This window comes from Ambystoma mexicanum, chromosome 6q (assembly GCF_040938575.1).
Source record: "Ambystoma mexicanum isolate Mex_15411 chromosome 6q, UKY_AmexF1_1, whole genome shotgun sequence".
NCBI lineage: Eukaryota > Metazoa > Chordata > Amphibia > Caudata > Ambystomatidae > Ambystoma > Ambystoma mexicanum.
The window spans coordinates 156,272,436-156,291,570 of record NC_090937.1 but is presented as its reverse complement, the minus strand read 5'-3'; the positions used below and the strand labels follow the sequence as shown (position 1 = coordinate 156,291,570).

At 47.4% G+C, this 19,135-nt stretch overlaps 1 protein-coding gene across 2 annotated transcripts in view; it reads right to left on the bottom strand.

Annotated features, from left to right (window-relative positions):
* Nucleotides 1–19,135, bottom strand: part of USO1 (USO1 vesicle transport factor) — a 1,608,467-nt gene that overhangs the window by 344,366 nt on the left and 1,244,966 nt on the right. For both annotated transcript variants that reach the window (XM_069630579.1, XM_069630578.1), the window contains one exon: nt 6,552–6,638. In XM_069630579.1, the coding sequence (XP_069486680.1) occupies nt 6,552–6,638 (87 nt within the window). The remainder of the gene's footprint in view (nt 1–6,551; nt 6,639–19,135) is intronic.

Here is a 19,135-nt window from a genome sequence, read left to right as displayed (position 1 = left end):
TAGACGTGGGAATAGTACATATACCCCGTGGAGCCCCTTTTCAGCTCATGCCATGCATCTACTAGTGCCAGCCTCTCGATGCTGGCTTGTAGTTTTTTGGATGGGCCTTTGGATGTGGGTGTACTGACCGCGCTTCTGTCCGTGGATGGGTGCCATGCCAGGTTGAAATCCCCTGTTAGTATGAGCTGGCCCATTGTAAACTGCTCCAATTTCTCCAAGACCACCCTGCAGGAACCCGTCCTGCCCTGTTTTGGGAGCGTAGCCATCGTGAGGGGCTTCCCTCCCCATTGTAGCCGGACAAAAAGGAACCACCCCTCCTTGTCGGCTTTCGTATCTATTATTTGGGCTTCTGGTAGGTGTCTGAGTGCTATGAGGACTCCTCAGACCTTATTCTTATCGGGGGCCTGTAGGATTTGAGGGTACTCTAGCAGTGTCAGTTTGTGTTTGTCTTGAGACCGGATATGGGTCTCGTGGAGTGTTACTTTTTCGGGCTTGGCGTCCCTGAGGAGGTGTTCAAGTTTCCATCTTTTAGCCGGGGTATTTAGTCCCTTAATATTCAGTGACAGGATTTGGGTCCCTCTTTTGCTACCCATACCCTGTTCTGCCCGGGTTTTTAGGATGCAGCGATCCCCTTCCCCTTAGGTCCCTCTGCCCACCCCCTCTGGCTAAACTCGGCTCAACTTCCCCAGGACGTAACGTCATCCTAGGCTGCCGCATCTCATTCCAATCCGGGAGTAAAACTGTGCGGGGAGGGACATCCCTCTGCCCTCCCCCGTTTCCAAGAACTGTGTCCATCCTCCCTGCCTTCCCGGGCAGACCCTATGGATGGCTTACTCTGAAATTCTGCAGGGCCTTGACACAGTGTACCTTAAACTTACAGTGGCTGTTACATGAGTAGTTTGTTTAGCCTGGTGACTTAGGTTGCTGCCCCCCAGCCCCTGTATGTGTCCATGTCTGGCCTTGGGCTCCCTCGCTTTTCTCCTCTCCCATGGCTTTTCTCTGAACCCTTTGTGGGTTGGCCTCCCGGTGTACCCTCCTCCCACGTCCCCTTTCTCTTCAATATTCAGGATCTCGAGTCCTTCTTCCAATGTGGTGATGCAGTGTTGACACCCTTCCCATTTGAACACCAGGCTGAAGGGGAGAGTCCATCTGTACCATGTGTGGGCTTCAGTAAGGGCTTTGGTCACCTGGCCCATTTGCCTTAACTAACGTGGATTTGGCCAGGTCCTGAAACAGCTCAATGACCGTACTGTTCACCTTAATCAGAGTTGCTGACCTTGCCGCTTGGAGGATCTGTTCCTTTTGGTCGTACCGCTGAAGGGCCATCACCACCTCCCTCAGTGAATTCTGTCAATGAGGATTACTCCCTCGGTCTCGATGTCCAGAAGGTAATTGAACACTTGCTGCAATGTTGGCCTGAGAACGGCATGGGCCACGCTCGCGGGCAGGCCTTTCACTCTATTGTCCGACCTCCTTGAGTGGTTCTCCAAGTCCTCGGCTTGGAGTTCCAGGTTGTGGGTCGCTGTCACCAGCTGCTCGGTCAATGAGTCAATCTTATTGGTGTCCTCTGTGAGCTTGTGGATAGTGATTTCATTTGTATCTACTCTGTCCCCCAATTCCCCAATGTGCCATTTGATTTCCTGCAGGGATTGTGCCAGTTCTGTGCGCATTAGGCTCAATTAGGACTGCAAGGTAGCCGTCATTTGGTTGCTAAATGCCTTGAAGCATTGTTGAAGAATCTCGTTCGTGACCTCTTATCCCTGTGGCAGTATTGGGGGCGGGGGGGGGGGGTGGGGGTCTTCGTTGCCTATTGTCCCATCCCGTTGGGTCCTCATCCTCCTGGGTTCCTCCTTCCCTTCTCCACATTTTCTGGAGGGACCCTTCCTGTTTTTAGAGGTTTTGACCCTTTGGGGGGCCTTTTTGGTTTTGTTGCGGGAAATTGCTGGGGGGCCGGCGTGGATACAATTGCGCTGTAGTGCAGGGTTGCCCCCCCCCCCGGGTCTTGTATGCTCCTCCTGATCCCCGGATGGGGAGTGAGTGTGGGGCGCTGTCGGGGTACTCTTCTCTCCCTCCCAGGCATCTCTCAGTGTTGGTTCCTCTGAGAAGCTTGTGGTGGTTACCTCTTGTGGTCTGTGGGCCCAGGTGTCAGAGATGCTTCACATTGAGAGGGGCCCTAGCATCTTCCTCGCCGGGGGCCTCTCAGATCTCCCCCAGTGGACTTCCCATGTCCCCCAACTCTCGGATGGCTCTGTTTGACCCGACTCCTGGTGTCTCAAGGGGCAGTTCCCCTGCAGAGTAGTCCAATTTTGGGAGGGTAGGGTGGGTTGGTGGGTAGCACCCGCCCCTCCGCGTTCTGGTAGGCTGGTGGTGGTGGCTGACCAGGGGATTGGTAGGGGCCGAGGGTCCACCCCCGAACACCTCCTTGGCCTGCTGCGTTCCACCTCCCACCGCAGGACCCCTTTGCTGGAGGACCTCTGCGCCAGATTTCAGTGCTGCCCCTTGGGTCCTCAGGGACCACTTAGTAGAGAGGCTGCTAGTGAGTTTCTGCTGCGGAGGAACTGGAGCATTGACTGCCCGGGGGCCTGCCCTCTCCCCCTTCTTACTTAGTTGCCTGGCGGCATGACTGGTACTGTTCTGCTGGTGTGCGGCTGGGCTGCTCAGCTGGCTTGTGGCACTGTGTTGTATGGGCCTGCTTAATCCAGTGGGCTCGTTATGAGAGAGCAGTCTACCCCCTGGCCAGCCGCACTAGTATGCTGATGATGGGGGCTGGGGGGGCTGACCTGAGAGCTGGTGGGGGCCGGGGGTCCACCCTCCTCCCAGGTCCAGGGTCACTGCACCTGGCCTTGCCGTTGTACGCTGGGGCCACCAAGCCCACGGGGGAGAGGGGCCGACAATGCCTCCCTGCCGTGAGTGGCTCCTGCAGATGCGCCAGCTCGCGCTCGTATAGCGCTCATGTGTTCCAGGGGTGCAGGAGGTGTCCCGGGGTTTTGGGGGGGAGGGGGTAGGATTGGATGTTACTCCACAGGGGGGGCCGGGACACTGGCTGTCTGGGGCGCTACGCCGGCTCCTCCTCCTCCTTACTTGGGGTGTCTGTTGGGGTGCCTGCCGCTGCTCTGCTGTTGTGCGGTCGTGCTGATCTGCCGGCATGCTGCGCTGCTGCTTGCGGGCCTGGTGTTTGCGGGGACGCTCACTGCTGCCGTCCCGTTACGCTTATGAGGCCACAACCGTATGTAATTCCCATGGGTCTTCTAGTGGGTGATGAGGGAGATCCTCTTTCCCTTCCGGTCACTGTTAGGCAGAAACCTGTGCAGTTCCCTTACGGACCACTGCAAAAGGCTTAGGACTACAAGTGTTGGCAGTAAACCCAATTGGTAGCAGTCTGCACCACCCAGATTTACCTGGTAGCTGTGGCTGAGCAGCCAGACTTCTCTCAAGAAGAGTTAGACAGTATATAGAGTATACAAAATAGGTACAAAGATACAGTAGCAAGAGCAAACACTGACCAGAGCTTTGGTATAAAAGTATATATTATTTATTTAAAAACACACTTGTAAAATACACTAACACTAATATAACAAGCAAGTTCAAACAGTCACTATCAATATATATACATCCCTGATTACTTATTGAACAAGTCTTAGTTAAAACACCACTTATTTGCAGACAGAGGTGAGCGCTTAACTTAAGATGGCATTCCAATAAGTTAGTTAAAAAGGGAGCGAAAAGGCAGAATTAGGAAAGCACACAATACCAACACTTTTAAAAGAACCACAACAAGTCAGGAAAGGCAGAGTCTACTGTAGAGCAAGAAAGTTCACAGGCCAGGCCCACTCTTGGAGAGAGCAAGGCGGAATGTGTCCAAGATCACACAGTTGAATTATACTTTAAAAGTATTTGCGGATAGTTCAAAAAGTGTTGGATCAGTATAGAGAAAGTTAGTTAACAGGTCCCAGGTCACCCCAGGGTAGAGAGTCAAGCATTTACGGGACACCTTGAACAGTCTGTTGCAAGGGAGACCAGGCGGGACACAGTACCTGAAATGGTGAGAAAGCTCCAGTGGGGGCAGTTGTTCCTGGCAGCGGGTGCAAGTCGGTGCTTCGTCTAGGGAAAGAGAAGATCTCGACGTGGAGGAAAGCTGGAGGTCGTTGCACTGCCAGGGAAAAAACCAGCCGCGGAGTTTCCCAGTTAAAAGGTACTACCCTTTTATTTGCAGTAGTGGTGAAGCGTGGCTATCCGGCCGCCGGGGTGCTTGGCACGGGCGATTCGACCACAAGACGATCCAGGAAGGCGAAAAGAGGGCGAACTGGTTATCCCCACCAGTTCAGAGGAAGAAGACTCTCCGAGATGGAGATCTTCTCTGTCGTCGGGAAGTGGTAAGGCAGTTCAGCAGGGCTCCATCGGTGGTGTCGTCGTTGCAGGCCGGCTCAGCTTCTCCCTCTTTGGATTCTTTGGTCCTGTGGCGACTTCTGAAGTTACAGTCCCCAAAGCCCTGCTTTTATGCAGAAAACCCCCATTCAACAGTCCTACCTGTCACTCAAATATGCTAAGTGGTGAGCCGGGCGGCTCACCACTGGGCCAATCACACAAGAGTGCGACTTGAGTTGCCGAGGCAACTCTGTCCAGGGTGCCTAAACCCCCCTCCCACACATCCTGTAGACACAGACAGAGTGGCACCACTTTTGGTGGCTTCTGTGCAGAAGCCCGCCAAAAGTGGAACAAAGGGCTCGACTTGGGTTGGAGTTACAGAGGCGAACACAAATGCCATTTTAAAACCGAGTCCTGGCAAAAAGACCCAACCGGGGAATAAATATTAAATAAATAACCCGGCGGTATCTTTAACATTGCACCAAAAAAGTGGAGCGTTTAAAATGAATGGGAAAATCCCATAGGAAATATTCCGGTGGAATATTTTGCGTGGTAACCACTGCCACCAGCCAGAAACTCGACGAGTGGGGACTGCAGAGTGCCCCCTCGAAAAACGGACCCAGGGGCAATCTAATTACCCCTACCAGTATTTCCACAATCTGATGGTTTGTACTGGTTCTGTTCACAATTTAAGACTAGTAAAGTCAATGGTGACTTTACATGCCCTGGGAGACAGTAGTCAGTCCCAGGGTATGGAGTCTATGTTTGGGGGTCACTATGACACCCCTGTGTTACTGCACTGAGGGTGCTGTGTAACACACATCACAAAAAACACATGAAACCCTATGGAGTAAAAGACCCCATAGCCCATAAAACACATTACAAAGTCAAAGGATACCGCAAATCATGTCTAAGAGTGGGAGAAAAAGAGTCTCACTCTTAGCAGGAGAAAAAAATAAATCCCAAAAATCCAGCAAAGCTGCTGGGGGACTCACTAGGTTTGGGAAATTAGCCTATACAGAGAATTCTCCCTAACAGTCACCTGCTGGTTGGGGTGTTCGCGCCAACCGCACGTTCTACCGCGACCGCTCCAATTCTTATTCCTTTGGGCACTGCTCCGTTCTATGTTGTTTCCCTTCGCCTTCACTACCTTGGGAGCTTAAGTTTATTGCCTCCTATTGCACCTTTTGGGTGTCGCCAGTGAGGAGCACGCTCCTCACGGTGAAGTGGTCTCGGTGGCAATCTTGAAAAACTCTTGCAAGTTTTTAATGGCTTATTTTTTGGTTTCAATGTGAAATAGGTTTTTCGATTCTGATTTTCCATTTAAACCGTTAGGGGGCATCCCCTGCATGCATCTGCTCTCCTGGCCCCTACAAACCGCCTTTGGCTACCGTTACACTAATTATCTCACCCCATAAACCCCACCACACCACAGTATGCCAAGTGGGACGGGGTCAATACTGCTATACTTTCCAACAAGTTCATTTATATTGAGATTACAAAAATCCCAGACCCACTCCCTTGTAACAGTACAGCAAAAAAGAAATACAGGCTGGGAGGATAGCAGGTTTGTCTTGGACAAAAGACAATGCAGAGCAACACGGGTTTGAATCGCAGTCCCTAACTTACAGACTAGTCTCTGGTATTGAGCGTATTCTAAAAGATGAATTGATTAATTACTCTTACGAGGTAAACACAATACATACTTTACATGCTGAACTACACTACCTTGAAAGGTAAGCCCTCTGGTAGAAACAGGCGAGTAATGCTTGCAGTTTTAACCCAAACCTTATTATAATCTTTAACTGGTGAAGCATGCGTTTCTTTACAAAGCCCTACTCCACCTTATGCATCCGAGCACCATTTTTGGAACAGGATGTATGACTCAAAGTCACAGCACAATAACAGAAGGCATTTTATTTATATTTTAGATGCAACTAACTTAGTTTCGTTGGAAATATTGGCGTGAAGAAAACATATCAGCCAGTCCTACTAGTCATTATTTTAAATCTAAACGTCTCTCTCTTAAGGGGCTGGGGAACAGTTATTGAAAACTGCGAGAAAAGCTCATTTACTAAGGATTCATGCAGAAATCAACACAAAATAGATGTGCAAAATTAGAGAATTTCTTAACTTCGATTAACTGCAGAAAATTGAGCTTTAAAGCTATAACAGTTATTTCTTACCCGCTTTATTTCTTCCGTATGTACTGAACTCGTAGGAGAATGTTCTGTAGACTGACCTAGGTTTCCTGCTTCGAACTGGGCAGATGTCTGTCATCAATATACAAAGACAAGAGAAAACGTGTTAACTAAAAGGACCCTTTAGTGTCTATAGAAAATGATAGGCTACAATAATGTAACATGAACAGATTAGGTCTACACAGCAATAAATGTACGAATAACAGTTGCAAAAGTGATTGAATTGTGGATAGTTAAGGTAGGCATAGCGCAGTGTTACATTACAATTCTACAATTGTATGATTCAAGAATAGTATTGTCTCTCTCCCCGAGTGCAGGTTTGAAGCATCTACCCCAGAGGCAAGATTTCATGAATACTACAAAACTTTGGGCGAAACATCAACCAAACATTCTATTTCAGGAGTCCGGCAAATATGCTGCATGCACTTGTGGCTCTCAATGTCGTAACAAACAGTGGCAAAGCCAACAGTTTTGGCCTTTGTACAGGCAACTGGCCATAAAATGGCAGTCGCTGGGAAATAGTGTGAGCACCTGGGTATAAGTTGTCAGTGCAGGAATTCGGGAGAAATGCCAATCCGATACCTAGAGATAAGCTAACACATTTGGCTTTGCCAGTGCCCATTCTTAACAGGACTTCAGTATGAGGTACCGATGTGAGAACCCACCCACTGCTTATAAATCAAGTTGCAGAAAGCAGGAAATAATTGACCAGGCAATTAAGCCATTAACACATAGATTAACTTCCAGGCAGACCACACACAGCACAAAGATTGATGTTAGTGCAAGATAGATCCAGCACAGGAATATCCCACGAGGGTGTGCTTTAGTCAGGGAGGGAAAGTTAATTGGTGGGAATGGACGTCTGCATTAGAACGGTCAAAGGCGATGAATTGGTGGGGAAATAATGAAAAACTATAATCAATTCTATAATCAATTCTGTGACGAATCGCAGGAATCAGTCACCTCTCCCCGGGTAAAGAGGGATGGGGGGTGTTCCTTCTGAGTCTAGGGAGGTGAGCCTGCTATGGGATACCCTTGCTAAGGGTAGAGGCAAGTGGGACCTTAACAGGAGAGATTCCCCCCTCAAACCCCTTGGGGACAAAGACTCCTGTTTCAAAGAGGACCTCCCTACGTTATTCACCCACATCCCACCTCCAACAGCTTCCATCCAAAGAACTCATGAAGAACCAATTAATGTACGTTACTGTGGCACAGATACATTAAATTCCTTAGAGAATTGAAATCAGTACAATACTGTGAAGAAGAATGTCCAAGGCATGCAAAGTACTCGGGCAACAAGAAGAACTTGGACACTCCGCCGGGGAAGGCCCAGCTAAGCGTCATAAAAAGAGGAGGAAGCCTGGGATATTCGAATGACCTCTGTAGGAGAAGCTGACCGAGACTGAGATGTGCAGCTTGGAAACCAGGAAACATGCTGGCGAGTGAAGGCAACCCAAGGAAAGAATGTAGGCAGGAGAGCTGAGGGAAGGAAACCTCAGTCTGCCAACTGAATTGCAAGTGGTGGCGTGACCAAGAGTCAGTGGACTGTTCAGTCCAAGAATGACACAGAGACCACAGAGCAGTTCTCTGCATCCGCTCCGGCAGAGAGAGAAGTCGAGAGGCAAGAGGCAAACCTAACAAACATAAGGAAGCATCCCGTACTGACTGGAGGCCCGGTGAAGCTTACCCCAAGTCAGAGAAGTAAAAGGGAAGGCAGGCGACCTAGGAGGGATAAATAACATAACATACATACTCGTCCCAGTGAGGGGTGCAACCCTATATTCTCTAAAGGATAGTGTTAAGTTATATGGGACAATCAATAAGAAAGAAAAGACAGTGGGGAAATTGATGCCTTTTATCCTATAGTGGCGGCACTCTTGAATTCATTTTGTTTCCCTTCGTAGATAGGTGTCGCTTACGGTAGCCAATATCCTGAACATTCGCTGCACTATAGTTAAGGTGAGTCGGACTCCCATAAAGAACCAGAAAAAATGAATTGCTAGTAATTTTTGACTTGTGCGACAAATTTGGTGGAAATTCTCAAGATAACTAGGTATGCCCCGCAACCCCCACTCCCAGACTGCATATATTTTTGCTGGACCGCAGAGCCCAAACCACTGGATGGATATGGAGCAGGTGCTAATCAACCTGGACACGAAGCATTGACTCGCAGTCCTTTTGGGGTTATTGCATCTGTCCAGTAGTTTTTATAATATATGAAGGAAAAAGGGGTGAAAAATAGATGGCTATATCTCGGGTAAACTGCCAAGAAAGCAGGGGTTTATAAATGAAACTGCTGCCATCCGTTTTTTTCTCAATGCGAGAGATTGCTGCGGCTATAGGTGAGGGTATCGGAAAATGAAACACAGAAAAAAGACTTTTGCATGTAAAAAAATATGCAAATGCTAGACTAAGGGTGGTAGAGAGGCAAGCAGACACAAAGTGAAATTTGGGATTTGGAGGGATCTAGGGACTGAGTTTGCAACACAAAGCTTTTCTGTACCCTAAGCTATCTGACAGAATAGCCACGAATAGCCAGAAACCGGGAGAGTTGTGGGGGGAAATGGGAGAGGGGGGGTGAGGAGGGCTTCAAGGGAGTGAGGGGAGTTGGCACAGATGAGTGGGGCACTTGTTGAGGGCTGGGCAAAAACGATTATGTTCCCAACCATTTTCCTGATATTGGCGGCAATAAAACTACACATACAGATGGCTATCTCTAGTCCATATTAAACTAGGCATCCAGGTTACCCATCCATGCCGTAAAAGGGACGGACCCTGCTTAGCTTCAAAGCGAGCAATGGGGTGGCCCCCTCAAGCCATGTTGCCTAATAAATGAGCACATGTTGCAAGACCACTTAGAGCAACATGATCTGAGGGAGACACCCCTTGCTAGCTTTGAAGCAAAGCAGGGTCGGCCCCGGATACTGAACAAATGGGAGACAGTCCACAGTCCCAGATGCTGTGTGTCTTCTTAGTATTAAATATCTAGTCTCCCAGTCAAGATGGAGTGAATAATCCCGTAATTGTACACTTTTTGCCTAACATAGTTCTATAAGGATTTATATATTTGAGGGACACTATGGTATGTATAGTTTTAAACTTATCTTCATATTGTTGAAAGCCAGACATGGGGGTGAGGAGGGGAAATGATGAGAGGGCAAGTAAGTCATGTGTATTTACCCAGGATGTGGCAAGAGTCTGCAATCCTCGACACTGGTGCAGCTATCTTCCCCTGAATGTGGCTGCTTTTCAGGGCACAAGTAAAGGACACGTGGGTGGACAGTATAATCTTTTTTATTTTTCCAGAGGGCAGATGTAACCCTTTGGGTTTTTTGAGATTGGCAAGCTTGATTAAGTATTTGGCTACCAGGATTTTACTAAGGTTGTCATGTTCCTAGTGCAGACTCTTACCCACAAGACCACAAGCACTTGTTTCGTATTGGGATTTTGCTTTCCCAGGAATATTTACCTACAGATTGCTTGATTTATGAAACGTGCACATGTTTTACTTTGCCTACATACTAACGAAAATTTCCTCAGGTTATTTTTCTACTGTTCATTACTTATATATATAAATCCAATGCTATTTTGTCTTACGCACATTCTTCTTAGGGGAAGGTCAATTGAACTACATTTGTATATTTCACTTTAAGATATAAGTTCACTTATTGTATGTATGTTCATGGGTGCCAGCTTTTGATTTTTGCTATGGGGGGGCAAAAGTACCTGGGCATATGTCAGTCTTGCAGCCGGTCATTTTATTCCCTTTTCTGTGCTGCTTTAATGCAGTTAGTTGGGGTTGTGTGATGTATCACAAGTCACCAAGACACCAGACATAAAACAAGGGGCTTGTAGCACGTTGCTTAAACAAAGTGTGGTCCTTGGCAAATAATATAATCTCACTGCGCATTGCCCAAAAAAAAGAAAGTGAGTTCTGAAAGCCTGCAATCTTTTATACATAATACCACTGTCAAAACAGGTCAAAATCAGGCTGATTGATGAACGTCTTTAAGCGATGAGTTGCAAGTGTTTTAAAATAGAGTGGGCACAGCCGAACACTGGACATGGCTAGTGGTCTGGTAGTGTTCTAAAATGGACAGTGGGCACGGCCAATGGCTGAGCCCACAGGCCATGGCTATTGGTCTGGTAGCAGTCTAAAGCCATGTACTGTGTGTGTGTATATATATATAAAAAATAGGCTGGCAGTCGCCGCCCTATAGTTAAGGTGAGTTGGACTTACATAGGAAACCTGAAAAATGAATTGACTTGTACAATTAATTTGATTGAAATTTTGTAGAAAATGTAGTATGCGTGGGCCCCCTCTCAGACTGCAAATTTTGGGAAAGATTAGTTCAAAAATAAAAGTTATTAAAAGACTTGCCCACGCCCCAAATGTTTGCTCGCCCACACATCGAAAACAGCTGGACAGATTTGGACCTGGTTTGGAACAACTTGGGCACAAAGCGTTGACTTGCGATCCCTTTGTGGTTTGGAGTTATTCTGTCTAGTACTTTTTCCAATATTTGACAGAGGAGTGGGTGAACCATTCATCAAAATAGATAGCAATATATGCCCGGATACATTGGGTATCCGGTTGTTTATAAAAATGAAACAGCCGCCATTTTTGTCGATGCAAGAGATAGCAGTGGTAATACCTCAGGTTATAGCCGAGGGAATCGGAAAAATAAAAACACAGAAAAAAGTCATTTGTAAGTTTGCAATACAAAGTTCCAACATTTGCCACATACCCTCAGATATAATCTGGGGTATAACCGCAGCTACCCGTCACCTTAACTGAAACTGCGCCACAAAAAATGACAAGTGTTGTGGGGGTATGGGAGAGGGGAGGTGAGGAGGCCATCACAGGAGTGGGGGGAGCTGCCACACATAAGGGGGGCACTTGGTGAGGACTTGGGGGGGCATGAAAAAGATTTTTGTTGATTTTCTGATAATCGCGAGTACTGCCAGACAACAAGTTATCATTGGCTAATGGAGTATGCGTGGGCATTCGTACTTCGCCTGGGCGCATCCGTGTTAACGCAACAGCCAGCTGATTGGTTCTTATTGTTGACGCGGCTATGTGTCATGTGGGCCCGCGCAATCCGATTGGTCACGTTCCTTCCAGAAACTCAGAACATCTGTACTCAAAGCACCTATTCCGGGTCCATTGGGACGAGGACTATTGGCAGGCCCACGAACACCACAAAGTCAAAGCACATTGGCCTCACTCGATGCACTGTCCGACAACTACAGCGGCATTGACTTCTGCATCCTCCTCTTGAACTACTGCAACCTCCGCCCCAACCACACCTTCCGCTACATCCACCGGGACACACCGTCCACTACTACTGCCTACACCTGATCTGCAGCAGGGCAAAATTCTGAGCTGCAAATGCCACAACTGGATTGCAGTGGGAGATGCCACTAGGAGATGACTGGGCACGTGGCATTTCTGAACACCAGACTAACTGCTGCCACTAGGCAATTCCATCCGCCTATTTTTGTTAAAAAATAGAAACACAAAAAACAAAGAAAATGTTCCTTTTTTACCCATTCTTATATGTATCAACCCTAATGTTCTTCAATTCCCAGTTCCACCCACCTACTTCCCTCTCCCCCAAGTTATAAACATAGACAAAAAACAGACTGTAAAAATGGATCAATAACCCTTATGTGGTCCATTTTATACAGCATGTGAAAAAATAGTGTTTTTTGTTATAGCCGCCAATATGATAAATAGCATGTAGTTTACCTGCGACTAAAATAAAAAATAAAAAAGGGGTGCTTTCTTCTTTTCACACACATCTAGACTATTTTGTGGTGGTGTGCTCCCCATGATGCCCACTACCCTCCTTTTCAGAGCACAATTTAGGTTTCTGTGATGCATTTTCAATTTGCCTATTCCCTGTGCTTATAGCCACAGGTATATTTTATTATTTTCTTCTTTGCAGCAGGTGCGGCTACACATGCTGTCGACTATAACTGTCATCAATACTCGTGGCTAGCAGCAAGCGAATGGGATGTCGTGTATTTTGGTGGGATGGTCTGGCCACAGCTATAATTGTCATGGCAGAGGCGAGTACAGAATAGCCATGGCTATACATGTAAGTTGTAAGGATGCAATTTTGTTTCTCCAATCACAATAGTAGTTTGAAGTGATTATTTCATTGGTTGTTCCAAGCAACATGTTGAAGTGTTATGGTATTGGATGGTGGTATTTATTTTACATTCTACTGGAAAAGAACTGTGTCAATAGCAGTTGTAGGGGTTGAAGAGTTCATACAAACTTATTGGAGCGCATTTGAGGTATATATTATTTATGGAGCAAGGTAAGAAATGGAGTGAAGCTGTGAGCATGTATCTGACAACTTACTGATTTGCCAGGTGATGAATTGCCTTTATCAGATAATTATGAGTAAATAATTTATTGTAAAACTGCAATGAGCAATCATGTTGAGGAAATTGGGAAGGTGTGGGCGAAGCATTAGCTACGTTCATGTCTCTGGTATCACCATAGAACTCTGGGAGGAGTTTTTGAAAGAGTAGCTATCTCTAAGGATTGTGACCAGATATTATTGGTGGGGAGTTTGGGTTATTTTATGTTTGGTAAATGAAAATTAATAAATTATCTGAAGGAATATCACAGAGATACATTGGAAGTTTAATTGGATACTTCTGAAGGCGTTTGTAAGGGGATCACCGAAGTAAACACTTGTCAGAGTAAAACAACATTTTCTTTAGTACAATTTTGAGTTTATGTTCCATTCTTAATCTTATTTCCTTTCCATTTCCTCCCTCTTTCCATACTACACAATGGCCCTTTTAAGGGCCTCCCACTAAATTTAAAGAATAGACATTAGACAACACAAACGAATTATATGGATGAATAATTGTTATATTATCCATTTAAAACATTTTAAGTGAGAAAAGAGCCATATATGCAATATTTGTCTTTAACTGCGTCTATAATGAATGTCTATGGGCCCAGTGAGCCTATTCCATAGCATCTAATAACCGCGATTATGAAATGTTTAAAAAATATATACATATTTAGTAGTCGTTGAAATTTCTTTTTTGAGTTATATTGAGTGTAGTATGTGTACAAAGTTAGAGTAACAGTTAAATGACTCTTCATTGCCAACACATACCTCTACATAATTTGTAAAAGTTAAATAAATATGTAAACAATGTTTTTCATAAAACTATTAATTTGGGCCCTGTGGGGTGGAGGGGCAGGGGGGAGTATTTATGGGTATTCTTTTTCCTTTAGTGCTTTCACATGATATGTTTTCTTCATTGGCCCAATAGTCCGCATTGGTACTTACTATTTTCCTTTTTAGGCCTCGTGTCCTTTTTCATGATTGTATATCACTTTGAAGATTGTTAGGGAGTTTTACTAAAGTCTACCTGTTGTAGGACTATAGAAGACTCATTTCAACTCATAGGTTTGGCCTGAACTACCCAAAAGATTTGGTAGCTACGGTCAAGCAGTCATGCTTAGTCTACGAGGGAGAAGGGCTCTAGGTGAGTACAAAGACCTCTGAGCAAACTTCTTGTCAAGGAAACACTTACACACTGTAGTTATATAAAAAATATGGTTATTAAATACGCTAAGGCAATGTTAAGATCAATATGCAATTCAGGTAAGTAAGGAAAGTTTCAAACAAATACATTAGGACAATGCAAAACAGGTAAGTATTAAGAGTAGCTTTAGGTTAGCAAATCATTCATCAACCAACATTGACTTAAATAGCAATACTGGTAGGCTAATAACTTTGGTGAAGTCTTTTTCTTTAGAAATCCAACCCTATCTGGTGAATGAGTGTCTCAAAAGTCAGATGGGGGCACTAGGAGACCAGTGACCCATGGGCGGCAGAAAAAACGAAGGCAGACGCTGTCAAAGTTTCCAAATCCACAGAAGATGATTTTTCAAACAAAATCGGTAATGGAAATTGATTCAAAGGATTTGGGCAGCTAGGTAGGCCCACCTGGAGGATTTCTGCCTCTAGTAGGGATGTCAAAGGGATGCTCAGCAGACGATCATCGTAGAACTTGGTTGTGGAGGCTTGACACAGGTTTTGTAGCAGCAACGGTTGTCGCACAACCGACATCTTCACTCCCTTGTTCCATGACTCAGCTGAGGGCACTTCTATAATTGGTATGGAGTCTTCATCGGCTCAGATAGATACACACGCGATTGGACCTGGAACTGCGCTTTGGACAATGCACTGCAGCAGTGCCAGAGGTCCCAGGGTATTCAGAAATTGCAGGCCCGGAAGGTCACAGCTTATCTTGGGATGGCTCAAACTGTAGCTGGTCTCAAGACTGGTTATGCCCACTAGTCCAAGGGAGGAAGTTGCCCGGTGTGGATCTTCCCTGTCCTCAGAAGAAAGGGCTGGTGCTACAGCTGTCACTCAGGCTTTGGTGGTCACTGGAGGTAGCTGCAGGCATCTTCCTCCTTTCTTCTTCCTCAGATTGGATCTTTCAGTGCTCAACTCTGGCTTCTGCATCAAGACCCTCGCCTTATATACAGGAACCCAGCCAATCAGTATTCATGCTACATTCAAACCTTGAGTGGTGGCTGTCCCAGAGGGACAGCCAGGCACCCAATCAGAACTGGATCCAAAGCAGACACACTGGAGGACAAAGATCTTAGGAGTTTGTCTTCCTAGCTTCTTGTCCTCCCAGACACACTGGTGACTTCGGGCGGGCTTCCCAATGGGAGCCTGTCAAAGACAAAAAAGAGTTAGCAGGACTTCCCCCCCCCACCCAGGTCGGCAGAGGAAGGATCAAGAAAGGACAAACCATTGAGAGTTGGTGAAAAAAGACGAGACATCATTTTAGGTAATGGTGACCCATGTGTCCCTTACCGCAACTGCGAATACAGCCTGCGATATACATTTTACAAAATCAGTGGATAATCATCCACTGCTACCAGCCACTCAAATAGACATGTCACTGTAACTAGAAATTTACAGGAGAAAAGGGATACAATGTGCCCCCTCAGAACGCCACATAAGGTGGAGTGCGCCGATCTCACAAAGGAATAGCATAGCTAGGATCAAAAGTATCCCCCTATCCTGGTAACATTAAGTTAGCACAGGAAAGTTAAAGAAACCCAAAGAGGGAAGCTAAAATAAAAAGTGCTTTGTGCTGCAATAGTAAAATGCATATAAAAAGATGGAGGAAAGCAGACTCATCAAGAACCACCAACAGGGTTCCTATAGTCACAGAAAAAGAATGGGTGAGTGAGGAATAAAGGTTCCCACTCACTCAAGAGAGCCAGACAAAAATGCAATAGTCCAGCAAAAAGTGTTGGGGGACTCACCAAGTGGGGAGAATTACACAAAAGATGAACATTCTACCCAACAAAGACAAAATCAAAATGTCTTCAATTTCTTTCAGTGTATACATGATGGAATTTTTAGGGAAATCTTCAGGTGGCTGCTGTTGAATCCTTCTCACTTGAATCACTTCTTCATCTGTTAATAGATGTTTAGACAATATTTTAAAACAATTAAAGACATTGACTTCCAGGTACTGTTGCTAGTAGCACAGACATTTCAAAACAAGTGTAAATACCAGACTAACATATTTAACTTTAAATACTATATTTTTTACCACACACAGGCATACCTAAAATAGCAATCATCTTTATCATCTGTATTACTAACCGTGATTAGTTAGATAAGGAACAAGTTACTTACCTGTAACTGTTGTTCTCCAGCAGGGGTCTGGCATGGATTCACATGCTCATGAATATTCCCCGTCGTCAGGCTGGGACTCCTCGGTAAAGAAAAAATCAGTTTCAGTTTCATTTCTGAACTGTCTTTCTCCTAATAACCAATCACTGGTCTCTGGGTCATACTGCCCCCAGCCCATGACTGCCCTCTACCTAAGCCCCTCCTCTGGCAGCCACCTTCAGATTTGGTAGCACGTAAAGTGGCAGTAGGACCAAGAGAAGAGCCGCAGTGGGGTAGGCGGGAGGGTTCGCATGTGAATCCATGCCAGACCCATGCTGGAGAACAACAGTTACAGGTAAGTAACTTGTTCCTTCTCCAACATGGGGTCTGGCATGGATTCACATGCTCATGAATACAAGAATACATAGCACTACACACATGCACAGCCATGGGAGGTGGCAAGGCTCAACATTAAGCATTTACATCAACTCAACATTAAGCATCTCTTACCCCCTCACCAGGACCACCTTCAGGTGAACAGGTTGCGCAGCACTGCCTGGCCGACTGTGGTCTTCTCCCTGGAATCCTGGTTGACGCAGTAGAATCTCATGAAGGTGTGTGTCGACCTCCACGTAGCAGCCCTGCAGATGTCCAGCAAGGGCACACCATACAGGAACGCCATGGTAGCAGCGATCGCTCTGGTTGAATGGGCTCTCGGATGGCCAGGCAACGGTCGGTTTGCCAACCAGTGACAGTGCATGATGCAGCCGGAGAGCCATATGGAAATGGAAGCCTTCGAGAGGGCCTTCCCTTGGTTCACAGATCCAAAGTTCACAAACAGCTGTGAGGTCTTCCGAAAACTCTTCGTACGGTCCACGTAGAACTTCAGCACTCTAGCCACATCCAGCGAGTGCAAAGTCCTCTCGGCCGGCGACGAAGGCGACGGGAAGAAAATAGGTAACCCCAAGGGCTCGTTGAGATGGAAGTCCAGCGGCACCTTGGGCATGAAGGAGGGGTGCATCCTCAGCACCACTCTCGTCTCGTGGAATGTCAGGTAGGGTGGTTTGCAGGAGAAGGCCTGGATCTCTCCCACTCGTCGTGCGGAGGTGATGGCCACAAGAAACGCTGTCTTCCACAATAGGAACTTCAGCAGTGCCGAATTCAGAGGCTCAAATGGCGGCCCCATGAGCCTGCTCAGCACCACGTTGAGCTCCCACGTCAAGGCCAGATCCTTCAGCGGCGGGAATTATCAGAACAGTCCCTTCATAAACTCCTTCACCAGGCGATGAGACCACAGAGATGATCGCCCCGGAGTTCTGGTGTAGCGGGAAATCGCCGCTAGATGCATCTTGATGGAAGCATGAGGTAGCCCCGCCTTGGCCAGCAACAGTAGGTACGGCAGCACTTGGAGGGGCCGTAATCCGCAGAGGGTTAATCTTCTGTGCACGGCACCAGACAGAGAACCTCTTCAATTTGTGTCCATAGCACTTGAGAGTTGAGGACGCCCTCGCCTTTGCAAACACCTCCTTGCAGTCCGCCGGGATATGGCACCCTCCAAACTCTAGTGCTGCAGGAGCGAAGCCTGCAAGTGCAGCGACCCCGGGTCGAGGTGGAGGATGGCACCTCCTTCTCTGGCGAGGAGATCTGCATCCGTCGGCAGTTTGACTGGGGGGCACGCTGACATGTCCAGAAGGTCCGGGAACCAGATCTGCCTCGGCCACACCGGTGCAACGAGGATCATCCTGCACCGGGACCGTCTGAGTTGGTTGATGAGTCGCAACGGCAACAGTAGGAAGGCATACAGAAACAGGCCATCCCAGGGGAATGAGAAGGCATCGCCAATGCTCCCCGGCTGGGGAAACCTGCTGGCGAACCTCCGGCACTTGGTGTTGTCGCCGTCGCGAACAGGTCGATCTGGGGATTGCCCCATCGTTGGAAAAGTAGATCCACTTGATCCCGATGCAGTTCCCACTCGTGGCACAAGCACAGCTCCCTGCAGAGCGAGACGGTGATGGTGTTCCTTATTCCTGCCAGATGGAAGGGTACCAGAAACATCCCTTGGGCGACGGCCCAGTGCCACAGATCCTGGGCTTCCTTGGATAGGGCTGGGGATCTGGTGCCTCCCTGCTTCCCGATGTAGAACATCGTGGTGGTGTTGTCGGTGAAGATCCTTACCACCTTGCCCTTGAGGTATAGGAGGAACGACCTGAGGGCCCAGAACACAGCTCTGAGGGCCCAGAACACGGCTCAGAACTCCAGGACATTGATGTGTATGACCTCTCCTCCGGGAGCCAAAGGCCTCTTGCGTGGAGATCTCCGGTGTGCGCTCCCCATCCCTCCAGGGAGGCGTCCGTCGTCACCATCTTATGATGTGACCTGGTCTGGAAGTCCATACCCGCCGCCAGAAGCGCACGGGTGCCCCACCACCGGATCACTTGGCGGAAGGTCTCGTTGAGCGAGATCCTGTCTTCAAAGCTGCCTGCCGCCTGTATCCAATGGGCGTCGAGGAACTCTTGCAGTGGACGCATCTGCAACCTGCACAGGCGCACGAGGTAGATGCACGAGGACATCATGCCGAGCAAGGACTTGATGGACCTCACCCTGGCCACGTCCATGGTCGAAAGTCGTTGCACCTAGACCAGGATGGCCTTCGTCCTTTCCTCCGACGGAGAAGCCAATCGCGCCACTGTGTCGAGCCTGGCTCCCAGGAACACGGCGACTTGCGACGGCACCAAGTGGGATTTCGCGAAGTTGATCGAGAATCCCAGATCCATGAGCAGTTGGACGGTCTTCGCTGTGTGCACGACGACGAGTTCTCTTGTCTTTGCTCGGATGAACCAATCGTCCAGGTAGGGGTAGATGTGGATCCCCTGCAGGCGCAGCCGC